The sequence below is a fragment of the Trichosurus vulpecula genome, chromosome 1, assembly GCF_011100635.1.
Source record: "Trichosurus vulpecula isolate mTriVul1 chromosome 1, mTriVul1.pri, whole genome shotgun sequence".
Classification (NCBI taxonomy): domain Eukaryota; kingdom Metazoa; phylum Chordata; class Mammalia; order Diprotodontia; family Phalangeridae; genus Trichosurus; species Trichosurus vulpecula.
The window spans coordinates 74,379,448-74,392,652 of NC_050573.1; the positions used below are offsets into that span (position 1 = coordinate 74,379,448).

Here is a 13,205-nt window from a genome sequence, read left to right on the forward strand (position 1 = left end):
GGCATGCCCATCATGGTCTACTTTATATTCTACTTATTTATGTCACAGTCTTTCTAGTCGACTGTAAACTCCTTAAAGGCAGGGTCTGTGGCATTCTTCTTCTTTGTATCTCCCTAATCCATAACCATGAAAAGAATTTGGCTCTACCATCCACACTGGAAAGACTAAGTGGATGAGGAATGTCTGTTGCCCAGATTATGCCCTGCAATTGGATGGAAAACCTATAGAGCTTGCTTATCATTATGAATATTTGGGACAGACAATAGAGACAGAAAGTGAATTGGGCTCAAAATTCAGCAGAGGAGGATAGCAGGCTGGAGTTCAAGAAACTGCAAATTTCCCCCAATGACACCGAAAAAATAAAGGTCTATATTTTCAATACCAATATTCAATTGGTGTTACAGTCTGACTCTGAGACATAGAATGTAACTGAGGTCCACACAGAGGTTGCTAGAGAGGCCCATGGGGATGTGAGCCCCCTGTATCCTATAACCAATGAGGAACTCCAAAGAACAGAAGGAAAACTGTCATCAGGGAATGGATGGAAAAAGGTGGTCTGGGAATATGAAGTGGGTGAGGGAAGTCAGGGGAACTGGCCCAAGTGCTCAGTCAGAGTCACAGAAGGATCATGGAGAAAGGCCCATTGGGTGGACTCCCTGTGGCAAGGGGAAATCAGACAGCCAGGATAATAACAAGAGCCCCCATTTCTATGGCACCTTAAGGTTACAAAGCCTTTCTTTACCATACCCTTGGGAGGTGGCTGGGAGTTCTATAGATGAGCCCCATGACCCTCAGAGGGGGTAAGTGACTTGCCCACAGCCCCAGAGTAGGCAGGGCCAGTGCATCAGGCCCAGGGGTCCTATTCTGCAGGGAACTCTTCTTCCCACCAGGTGGACTCGGGGCTGCCTCGGTGCTCACAGGGTCTCCAAGGCTTCAGGGTATCTAGCTAGGGCTGCCCATATTCTGTTCCATAGGGCACTTGGTTCCACACTTCTTTCAGCTCAGAGGTTCCTGGTTCTAACTCAGCCCTAGGCTCTGGAGAGCCGCCTGAGTTCGCTGTGGGTGGGCCTGCCCTGGTTTCCTGGGCTCCAACTTCTGGGGGAAGATCACCCCTTCCCATCCAAGGTACTTCTTGCCTTGGCCCTGACCCTCAGCCAGCTTCTCATAGACTCATTGAGTGCCTCAGTCCATTCCCCCAGGAGGCCCACAGGGTTGTGGGTCCTTCTGTTCCCTAGAGACATACATACCTATGCACTCAAACTTGTTCTCCCTGCTTTTAGTAAAGCCTGGTTTGCATGTGCACACATAGCTTCCGACTGTATTCTCACAGATTCCATTTGGTTCACAGAATGATTTGTTCTTACATTCATTTTTATCTCCAAAAGGAAGGGAGAGGGAGTGATTAGCAACCCTAGTTTGGACACAACAGAGATCTGGGTGGGGCTTCTAAAGCCCCTGGCATGTCTTGCCTCTCTCTCTGCATGCTGGGGAGGATGAGAACTGGGCTGGACAGAAGCATCCCAAGCCTTCAGTCTCCACAGCATTCCCTGGCCTGGGCCTCCTGAGAAAATGCTCCCAGTGAAACTAATTTTCTTCTGTTCCCTTCTTCGGGTGAGATTGGCCCAAGCAGCATCATCTCTCCCTCACCTTCCCCCTGCTCCATTTTATTGTAAAACTGTAGAGCTGGAAAGAAACCTAGAGGTCATGTCATCCAATACCCATAAGTTACAGGTGAGGAAACTGAGGCCCAGGGAGGTATAGAGACCTGCACAAGGTATTGAGCATCAGAGGTGGGGTTTGAACCCCAATCCCCTGATGGCAGAGTCAGTGCTGTTGCCACATTTCCACATGGGCTCTCAGGTACCATGTGATGTCCTCCACCCTCTACTGGCTACATCTTAGCCATACCTTGGCTAAGTCACAAGCTTTTGGGGATTCAGTGTCTTTGTTTTTTAATATTTCTGATGTTCTTTTCTTTTAAAAAACAAAACAAAACACAGCTGCCAGTTGCCAAGGATGCCCTCCCCTGCTCCCTCACCCCCACACCACATCCTCACTTTGTAACAAATACATACAGCAAGGAAAACAAAAGGATGCATTGTGGGTCTCAGTTTCCTCTTCTGTCAAATGCATGGGTTGGACTAGATGCCCTCTAAGTCCCTGCCAGAGCTGGATCTATGATACTGTTCTTAACCAGGCCTTCACTTTTTATCTTAAGAATCAAAAGCAGATATTTCTGAGTAACAGGAGGGGATGAGGGGAGAAAATACCTCCCCCCACCCCAGACACTCTGCATTTGCAGAGAACGAAGCTATGCTAGACCTGTGCCCCTCCTCATGTCTGGGAGAAGATGAGAGAGTCTCCATTTCAGATGCCATTGGGCTCAATGACTTCTAATAATAGCTAACCTTCCCATTGTACCTACTGTGTGCCAGGCCCTGGGCTAAGCTCTTTATAAACATTATCCTCATTTTAAAGTTGAAGAACCTGAGGTTAAGTGACTAGTCCAAGGTCACCTAGCTCATGCGTATCTGAGGCTGGATCTGAACTCAGGTCTTCCTGATTCCCAGACCACCATTATCTCCACTGTGCCACCTAAATTACTTTATCCCAAACCAGAAAAATAAATCTACCCTACCCTACTCAGTCTCTAGGGCTAGCTCTGGTTGGGGGAGAGGGTGAAGCTGGGCACTCGGGACTGGGAGGAACAGGAAGAGGCAGGAGGGTTTGTTTGTTTTCTTTAATTTTTAGGATTTAGAAATAAAAGTTATTTAGAACAGGACAATTGTTCTTCCACGAGCCGTGGTTGGGAAACCCTGCTTCTCTATCTCATTCTGTCACCCCACGCCTCTATGCATTTATTCAGTTGTTTTTCAGTTGAGTCCCACTCTTTGTGACCCCATTTGGGGTTTTCTTGGCAAAGATACTGGGGTGGTTTGCCATTTCCTTCTCCAGCTCATTTTACAGATGAGGAAACTGAGGCAAACAGTTAAGTGACTTGCCCAGGGTCACACAGCTAGTAAATGTCCGAAGCCAGATCCAAACTATGAAAGATGAGTCTTAGTGATTCCAGGCCCAGCATGCTTCCACTGAGCCGCCCAGCTGCCGAGGGTTGTTATGAGATTATATGTATAAAGTACTTAGCATCATGCCTATATAAATGCTTATTCTCTTCCTTCTCCCTTGGGACAGGTGTTCTATAAATGAGCATCATGACACTCCAGCCTGGTAAGTGATTTATCCATGGTCCCATAGCAGGGAGTGCCAGGGTGTCAGACCAAGAGTCCTGTCCCAAGGCCACTGCTGGCTGCCTCAGTGCCCACAGGCTCCAGCGTGTTCAGCTGGCAGTGCCTACATTCTGCTGCCTACAGTGCTTGGGCCCACATTCCCTCTCCCAGATCAGAGGTTCCTGGTTTAGTTCTTTGTAGCTGACTCCCTGTCACAGGCTCTGGACAGCAGCCAAAATCCCTCTGGGTGACTCTGCCCCTGCTCTCTTGGCTCTGGGGGAAGCATCACCCCTTCCCCATACAAGATGCTCCCTGCCTTGGCCCTGATCCTTGGCTGGCTCACCCAGGAGGCTTCTCATAGACACACTGAGGGCCTTAGTTTATCCCCTGGGAGTCCTTGGGCTGCCTCCCACAGGGGCTTACCAATGCAGTCCTGAATCTCGTTCTTGTTGCTTTTGGCAAAGCCCGATTTGCATTTGCACATATAGCTTCCACGCTGATTTATACAGCGCCCATGGGGTTCACAGATTAAGGGGCTGCGCTGACATTCGTCTACGTCTGTAAGAGGAAGGGAAAGGGGATGAGGAACAACCGTAATTTGGACACACAGAGACTTGAGGTGGGGGGGGGCTTCCAGACACTCTGGCATCTCTTGCCACTATCTAGCTCTTTAAGAGGATGGCACTGGGCTGGACAGAGACACGCCAAGCCCCTGGAGCCTCCAGAGCTTTCTGTTAAGTCTCTATTTCCCTCCTTGGCCTGGGCCTCCTGAAGCAACGATCTCAGTGACACTCATTTCCTTCTGTTCCCCTCTTTGGGTGAAACTGAGCAAGGAAGCAGAGCTGGGCAGCTGGGTGGCTCAGTGGATAGAGTGTTGGGCCTGGAGTCAGCAAGCCTCATCTTTATGAGTTGAAATCCAAACTGACTGTGTGACCTTGGGCAAGTCACTTACCCTGTTTGCCTCAGTTCCTTATTTGAAAATGGGCTAGAAAAGGAGATGGCAAACCACTCCACTATCTCTGCTGAGAAAACCCCCAAGGGGGTCACAGACAGTCTGACATGACTGAAACAACTGAATAAAAGAATTGGTAGGGACCCTAGAGGTCATTGTACATGGTGAGGGAGGGGCCCACAGAGGCAGGCTTCTGCAGCTCCAGGAACCTCACTTTCCTCATCAGAGGATCAAAGTTACCTATCATATCTCCCTCAGTCAATCAGTCCACCAGCATTTATGGAGCACTTCTTATTTGCCCATCACTGTGCTAGGCACACTGGGGGTACAAAGAGAGGCAATAAGTCAGTCTCTGCACTGGAAGACATGCTCACAGTCTAGTGGGGGAGACAACATGCAAACAACCATGTCCAGACAAGACACATGCAGTGTAAATGGGAGGTAAAATCAGAGAGCAGGGAGGGCTTTGTAACCCTGAAGTGCTGTGGAAATGGTGCCATTCTTTCTGATGATCCCTCCTCCCCTCAGGCTGCAGGCCCCTGTTGGCTTCTGTGAGGCTGAGCCCAGAGGATGTCCTGCCCAGAATGGAGCAGATGGGGGTGTGGAGACAAAGCAAGGACACAAGAAAAGAAAAGAAATGGCCCATGTAATGGGGGCAGGGGGAAGCAAAGGCTATTGGATAAGACAGAAGGTGTGGCCTAGTGTAGAGAGAGCTAGGCTCAGAGTTAAGAAGATGTGGGTTCAAGTTTCCCCTCAGACAGAATGGCTCCAAGAGTCTCCAAGGCCCCCAGCCCCTCAGTGCCTCAGACACCTTTCTGGAAAGAGAAATCTCTGTCTAGGCACCTCCAAAACATCCTTCCTCCCTCTGACTCCTAAACATTGGGTCCCACGAGGCAGCATTGCCAGGCAGGTCAGGCTCCTATATTATTCTCAATTCCTTCTTCTGGGTTGTAGCTTGGAAAGAGATTTGAACCTCCCAGCCCTGAGCCAGCACTTGGATGAGGTTTCCTGAGGGGGCCTGAGCTGGGATGGAGAGAATAGGGAGAAGGGGAGAGTTCCCTGGATTTAGAGTTGGCCCCTGTGGTGAGGAGCCAAGGGCACTAAACAGAGAGAGCCTTAGTCAGGGACGGGCCTAGGGAAGGTCAGAGGGGGCCCATATGAGGAGGCAAAGGGCACTGGCCAGGGGTGGCTCATGCAGGGAGGGGCTTCTCTGCTCTCAGCTCAGCACAAAGAGCCCTTCACTGAATCCCAGGCTAGCCAAAGAATGCAGGGGAGGTTTGTACCTTGACAGTCGTTCATGGTGGCATTTGGGAATTTCTTCTCTCCAGAAGGAAGCGCATATCCAGGGTTACAGGTGCAGTGGTAACTTTCATGTATATCGACACATTCTGCATTCTGACCACAAGAGACATTAAAGGGTGGTGCACATTCATTAACATCTGCAACGTAAGAAGGAAAAAAAGAAATGAAACATATATATTAGCACATGGCCAGTGTGGAAATTTGTTTCATCTGACTACAGCATGCTGTCTGTTACAGGGGCTTTCTTCTTTCTTTTTCTTTTCCAAGAGGATGGCAGGAAATGGAAAGAAATGCTTAGTAATTAAAAAAAAAAGATCAGGAAGGCAGTGGAATGGGGTGGGCTCAGGGGCAGTGCCAAGCCTCATCTCTGAGTTCTCTCTGGGAGCTTCCTCCTGACATATAAGCCCGGACAACTCTTCTCAGGCCTCTGACAGTAAAAGAGAGAAAAGATAGAGGAGGGTAACTGGAGGAGGCCAAGAGAGAGATTTCTGAGAATGGGGAGATCTGAGGAGCTGATGGCCAAAGAGAGGCTAATGATTTGGAGAGGGGTGTCAGGTCATGGTCTCCAGAGCCAGCTCCTGGAGGGAGGACAGGGGAGGAGATGGGGTGGGGCACAAGTAAAGGGGCCAGCCTGGGCAAGGGAAAGAGCCATCCCCTCCCCAGAAACAGAGGAACAGGAGAAGAGGATGGTCTGGGAGGCATGATGTCCAGGAGGTGAGGGAGCTCTGGAAGGGCAGGCTTGATCTTCTCAGTAGAGTAGGAGGCCAGGTCCTCTGCTGAGACCCCAGGGGACAGGGGTCATGGCCATGAGAGTTCTAAGGAGACAGATCAAGGATATGAAGTGCCACAATTGAAGGTTAGATGCTTTAGAAGTATTAGAGAAGTGAAATTGTGGACAAATAAAAGGGTTAGCCAGATAGGATGCCCTATAACCCTGCCACCTAAGGGGGAGACTGAGGTGGATTTCTTGAGCTCTGGAGTTCTGAGTTACAGAAGGGTTAAAGTCAATTGAGTATCTATACTAATCTGGTACCAATACAATGAGTTCCTAGGAGGGGAGAGCTTCTAGTCTGCCCCAGGATGGGAAAACTGGCCCAGGTTAGAAATGGAACAGAAGAAAACTCCCATGCTAATATATCTATAGTGAGATTAGAGCCAGGAGTGGATGCTGCACTTCCAGCCTGGTCAGACTGGAAGACCAAGGAAGGGAGAGAGAGAGAGAAAGAGAGAGAGAGAGAGAAAGAAGAAGAAGAAGAAGAAGAAGAAGAAGAAGAAGAAGAAGAAGAAGAAGAAGAAGAAGAAGAAGAAGAAGAAGAAGAAGAAGAAGAAAAGGAGGAGGAGGAGGAGGAAGAAAAAGAAAGAACAAAAAGAGAGGAAGAAGAAAAAGATTATTGTCTAGCAGGGAAGGACCAGTTAAAATCAGACAACAGGAATTTGATCCAGGATATGGGATCACAGGTTTAGAGCTGGAGAGACCATTCTGACCTCCTCCTTTTACAGATAAAGAAAGGGAAGCCCATAGTGCAGAAGTGACTTGTCCAGGTTCACACAGTCAGTAAGCATTAAAGATGGCATTTGATTCTCCCTCCTCTGCCTCCAGAGCCAATGCTCTTCCCATGTGTCCCCTCAGCCTCCCAGGGATAGCAGCACTTTCTTCAGCAGCTACTTCGCGCCTGCTTATGGATAATCATTATAATTATAGTTAGAATTTAGATAGTGCTTTAGGGTTTAGAAGCTCTTCACAAACAGTATCTCACTTGATCTCCACAACAGCCTTGGATTTAGGTGCTGTTATTGTCTCCAGTGTGCAGTTTATGGAATTGAGGGAGGCAGAGGTTAAGTGACTTCCCCAGGGTCATGAAGCATCTGCTGTTGGATGTGAACTCAGATCTTTCTGACTCTGTGTCCAATGCTCCATCCACTGTGCCCACTATCTCCCTTAGTCAGTCAGCCCACCAACATTTATGGAGCACTTACTATGTGCCTGGCACTATGCTAGGCACACTGGGAGTACAAAGAGAGAAAATGACTCAGTCTCTGAACTGGAAGAGGCACTTACATTCTATTGGGGAAGACAACATGCAAACAGCCATGTCCAGACAAGACACATGCAGTGTAAATGGGAGGTAAAATCAGAGAGCAGGGAGGGCTTTGTAAACCTGAAGTGCTGTGGAAATGGTGCCATTCATTCTGATGATCCCTCCTCCCCTCAGGCTGCAGGCCCCTGTTGGCCTCTGTGAGGCTGAGCTCGGAGGGTGTCCTGCCCAGAATGGAGCAGATGGGGGTGTGGAGAAAAAGCGAGGTCACAAGAAAAGAAAAGGAATGGCCCATGTAATGGGGGCAGAGAGAAGCAAAGGCTATTGGATAGGAGAGGGAGTGTTGCCTAGTGGAGAGAGAGCTAGGTTCAGAGTAAGAAGATGTGGGTTCAAGTTTCCCCTCAGACACAGAATGGCTCCATGAGTCTCCAAGGCATCCAGTCCCTCAGTGCCTCAGACACCTCTCTAAGAGCACAGTTAGCAGGTCATTGGGAGAGAGAATTAACTGTCTAGTTCCCTTTAAAATATCCCTTCTTCCTCTGTCTCCTAAACATTGTGTCCCACAAGGCAGCATTGCCAGGCAGGTCAGGCTCCTGTGGCCTCAATTCCTTCTTCTGGGTTGTAGCTTGGAAAGAGATTTGAACCTCCAGCCCTGGGCCAAGATCTGGCCACAGCACTTGGATGTGGTTTCCTGGGGGGCCTGAGCTGGAATGGACAGAGAAGGAAGAAGGGGAGAGTTCCCAGGATTTAGTTCCCTCCCAATCCCAAGGGAACTGAACAGAGAGAGCCTGAGTTAGGCAGGGGCCTGGGGAAGGTCAGAGGGAGCCCATATGAGGAGGCAAAGGGCAATGGCCAGGGGTGGCCCATGCAGGGAGGGGCTTCTCTGCTCTCAGCTCAGCACAAAGAGCCCTTCATGGATTCCCCAGCTAGCCAAAGAATGCAGGAGAGGTTTGTACTTTGACAGTCGTTCATGGTGTCATTTGGGAACCTCTTCTCCCCAGAAGGAAGTGCATATCCAGGGATGCAGGTGCAGTAGTAACTTCCCTCTGTATTGACACAGTCTGCATGGGCACCACAACTGATGTGAATGGGTGGCACACATTCATTAACATCTGCAACATAAGGAGAGAAGGAAAAAAAAAGAAATGGGTTATACATATTAGCACATGGCCAATGTGGCAATTTGTTTCATCTGACTACAGTACATTATTTGTTACAGGGGCTTTCTTTTTCTTTTCTAAGAAGGTGGAAGAGGAAAGAAATGCTTATTGCTTAAAAAAAGAAAATGGAAGAAAAGAAAAGATCAGGAAGGCAGTGGAAGGGGGTGGGCTCAGGGGCAGTGCCAAGCCTCATCTCTGAATTCTCTCTGGGAGCCTCCTTCCAGCATGTAAGTCCAGACAACTCTTCTCAGGCCTCTGAGAGTAAAAGGGAGAAAAGATAGAGGAGGGTAACTGGAGGAAGCCAAGAGAGGGATTTCTGAGGTTGGGGGAGACCTGAGGAGCCGATGGCCAAGGAGAGGCTGATGATTTGGAGGGGGAGGGTCAGGTCATGGTCTCCAGGGCCAGCTCCTGGAGAGAGGAGAGGGGAGGAAATGGGGTGGGGCACAAGTAAAGGGGCTGGCCTGGGCAAGGAAAAGAGCCATCCCTTCCCCGGAAACAGAGGAACAGGAGAAGAGGATGGGTGTGAGAGGTATGGTGTCCAGGAGGTGAAGGAGCTCTGGAAGGGCAGCCTTGACCTTCTCAGTAGAGTAGGAGGCCAGGTCCTCTGCTGAGACCCCAAGGGTCAGGAGGTCATGGCTACGAGACTTTCAAGGAGAGAAGGTAAGGTTTTGAACTGTCACATTAGAGAGTTAGAAGCTAAGTATTAGAAAGATGAAATTGTGGACAAATAAAAGGATTAGCCAGTCAGGATGCCCTATAACCCTGCTACCTGAGAGGGAGGCTGAGGTGGATCCCTTCAGCTCTAGAGTTCTGAATTACAGGAGAGTTAAAGTCAATAGAGTTTCTATACTAATCTGGTACCCATACAACGAGTTCCTAGGAGGGAAGGGCTTCCAGTCTGCTTCAGGATGGGAAAACTGGCCCAGGTTGGAAATGAACAGGAGAAAAGTTCCCTACCAATATACCAATAGTGAGATTGAGGCCAGGAGTATTTGCCACACTTCTAGCCTGGTGAGATTTGGGGAGGAAGAAAGAAAGGGAGAGAGAGAGAGAAGAAAGAGAATAAAAGGAAGGAAGAAAAAAGAAAGAAAAGAAAGAGAGAATCCTGGACATGGGATCAGAAGAAGAAAGGGAAGCCCATAATAGGGAAGTGACTTGTCCAGGTTCAAACAGTCAGTAAGTAACAAAGATGGTATTTGATTCTCCCTCCTCTGACTCCAGAGCCAATGATTGGACCCCCCAGCCTCCTAGGGATAGCAGGACTTTCTTCAGCAGCTACTTAGGGCCTGCCTATGGATAATCATTTTATAATTATAACTACCATTTAGATAGTGCTTTAGGGTTTAGAAAGCACTTCAAAAATGTTATCTCGCTTGCTCTTCACAACACCCTAGGAGTTAGGCACTGTTATCATCCCTGTTTTACAGTTTATGGAACTGAGGGAAGCAGAGGTCAAGTGACTTCCCCGGGTCATGCAGCATCTGCTGCTGGATTTGAACTCAGATCTTTCTGACTTTGGGTCCAATGCTTTAGCCACTGCACCCACTAGCTACTTCAAGTACAAGTTCTTTGGGCTTCATTTTCTTTGGATTTAATGTTTTACTAGTGGTCTTAGAGTGGCAAAGACATTGTAGTGCTGGCCAGAGAGCTGGTCTTGGAGCTAGAAGACCCAGGTTCCAGTCCTGCCTCTGACACATGTTGGCTGAGTGATCCTGGGAAAGTCACTCAACCTCTTAGTGCTCTAAGCTGCTCTCTACGATTATAAATGGCTGCATCTTAAATTTTTTTTGAGTAAATGTTTTTCAGAGCAGTAAAAGCTTTTTTCCATGAGCCATGGTTGGGAAACCCAGCTTCTCCTTCTTATCCTGTCATCCCTGGCCTCTATGCATTTACCCAGACTGTACCTCCTGCCTGGAGCACACTGCCTCCTCATCCCTTAGGATCCTCTTCTGTTCAGTTCATGTCAACAAACACTAATTGAGTGCCTACTATATGCCAGGCACTGAGGATACAAGGACAAAGCCAGAACAGTCCCACTGTCCCCAAAAAGGTTACATTCTACTGTAATCTTCCCTAGTTCCCTCCCCTTTGCCCCAGTTCAAAGAAATCTCTCTCTCTCTCCATTCAAATTTGCCCATACGTTGTTTTTGGTCTTTTGAGGGGGAGGGACCTTATCACAGTCTATTTTGTATTCTACTTTATTTCTGTCATAGCCTTTCTAGCTGTGAGCTCCTTGAAGGCAGGGTCTGTGGCATTCTTTTTCTTCTTTGTTTCTTCTCAATCCATAACCACTCAAAAGAACTTGGCCTGACTATCCACACAGGAAAGACCAAGTGGATGAAGCATGTCCATTGTCCAAATTATGACCTACAGTTACATGGACAACCTATAGAGCTTGTCCATCGGTATGTATATCTGGGATAGACACTACAAATAGACAATGAATTAGGCTTAGAATTAAACGGAAGAAGGGGGAGAGCAGGCTGGATTGCCTTCAAGAAACTGTAAGGCTCCTTTAATGATCTCAATCTTTTTCCCTGAATGAAACCCCATATTTTATAAGCATAATTTTATAAGCATATTCTACCAGTGCTGTGGTTTGGCTATAGGACATGAACACAAGAGTCTCAAATGTGTATCAGATAAAGAGAAATGTAAAGCTGCATTGTGGAGCGGGGGAGGGAAAGAAGCATTTATACAGCACCTACTATATGCCAGGTACATTTTACAAATATTATCTCACTTGATCCTTACAACAACCCTTTGAGGTAGGTGCTATCATGATCTTCATTTTACCGTTTTGTAAATGCAGGCAAACAGAGCTAAAGTGACTTGTCCAAGGTCACACAGGTAATAAGTGTCAAAAGATGACAGGTGAACATTCAGTCTCCTCCTTTTGAGAAGAAAGTGAGGGAGGCCTCAGGGACCTTGGGGAGAACCAAAAGTTCGTGTGTGTCAGACTCAATGACAGGACTTGGACAAGAGAGTCTTCAAGGTGGGAAGGCATGGAAGGGTTGGGAACTGCTTTACTGGAGGGAATGTCCAAACTGAGGACATCACAGGTCTCTTCAATCACCATGCATAGTGTCCATTTGCTGAATGGGAAAACTGAGGCACTGATATGACTCAGGTGACCACAGAAGTTAGTGGGCCAACAGTATGAGATCCTAGGGTCTCACAGGTTCCTGGCTGCCACTGAGGTCCACCAGCATCCTGAGCCCATCACCAGCAGGCCACCCTTCTGCTGCTGCTTCTCCTCTTTCCTTCTCCCTCTGTCCCCTGCCTCCTCCACTTCCCTTCTCTTACAAAAGTAGCCGCTTGGTAGGGTGCCTTGCACCCCACTCCCCCTCACTCAGCTGCTCCCTTGTTCCCAACTCTTGGACTGATGTGGGAAAGGCCTCTTTACCGTCACAGATCTCCAGAGGGTCATTGAAGTATATCTCCCCACTTGAAGAAGCAAATCCATCCTCACAGGTGCAGTGGGTCTCGTTGATACAAGCAGCATGCTGGGGACACCGACGACGACATCGAGAATCTAGCCAGAGAAATAAAGCTGACAGTCACAACTCTGATTTCTACAATGCTTTAAGGTTTATAAAGTATATCTGCCACAGCATTCCTGTAAGGTAGGAATCATGGGGATTAGTTACCCCCATTTTACAGATGAGAAAACTGACATCTGCCGTTCCCACGGGAATAGCCCTTGTTATAGTCTGTTAGCTTCATGTCTGCACCTAGTTGGGGGTGAGGGGATCGGGGAGCCCCCAGCTTAGGAGCTCAGCTAACTGGCCAGCCTGTGAACCTGGCAGATAAGGGAAGGAGGCCAGCAATAGCTTGTTATTTCTCATCATTTCATCGGGGTGAGGAAGAAGTAGTGAGGCTAATAATGATTTTTGAAAAGATAACACATTTCCACCGCACCCTAAAGCTTATCAGGTGCTTTCCTTACAACTCTGTGAGGCCCATGGCACAAGTATTGTCAGCTTCATTTTACAGATCAGGAAACAGTGCTTGGCTTGCTCAGGAGCAGTGACGGAGTGGGATTGGATCTCGAGTCAGGATGATGGCATTGGAGGGGGCATATAGCTCAAGGGGCTTGAGTGGGGCTCATTGGGTTGTAGAGGCAGCCTCTCTTTCTGCCCCACTCCCCACATCAGGCCTCTCTCTTCCCTGGCTGGGCTTCTGTCAGTCTCCAGCTGTGAATGGGCAGCTCCCAGCACACTCACCTTTGGGGTTCTGGGTGAAGGCAGTTTCCAGAAGGACCAAGACACAGAGCCCTGAAACAGAGAAGAGGTGGAATATGGGACCTTAGTGACCATCTGATCCAATCCCTTTGGTTTACAGATAAGGAATCCCCAGCCCTGGGAAATCCCTGCTTGGTCTAGGTCACACAGTCACTTAGGAGTACAGGGATTCAAAGCCGGGCCCTCTGACTCCAAGGAAAGAAAGGAATAAAGGCCCAGGCTTGTCATGTCCTTGCAGGCCCGGGATGTCAGCACACTGGCCTTCCTTAGGCTTGGATCAACTT

At 48.5% G+C, this 13,205-nt stretch overlaps 1 protein-coding gene across 3 annotated transcripts in view; it reads right to left on the reverse strand.

The window, feature by feature from the left end:
* ADGRE5 (adhesion G protein-coupled receptor E5) overlaps window positions 1-13,205 on the reverse strand; it is a 36,275-nt gene that overhangs the window by 15,543 nt on the left and 7,527 nt on the right. The window contains exons 2-7 of one of the 3 annotated variants that reach the window (XM_036741164.1): window positions 12,904-12,954; window positions 12,084-12,212; window positions 8,474-8,629; window positions 5,463-5,618; window positions 3,651-3,785; window positions 1,248-1,376 (exon numbers count right to left, since the gene is read on the reverse strand). In XM_036741164.1, the coding sequence (XP_036597059.1) occupies window positions 1,248-1,376; window positions 3,651-3,785; window positions 5,463-5,618; window positions 8,474-8,629; window positions 12,084-12,212; window positions 12,904-12,954 (756 nt within the window). The remainder of the gene's footprint in view (window positions 1-1,247; window positions 1,377-3,650; window positions 3,786-5,462; window positions 5,619-8,473; window positions 8,630-12,083; window positions 12,213-12,903; window positions 12,955-13,205) is intronic. The other 2 variants (XM_036741165.1, XM_036741166.1) reach the window with 2 other exon arrangements.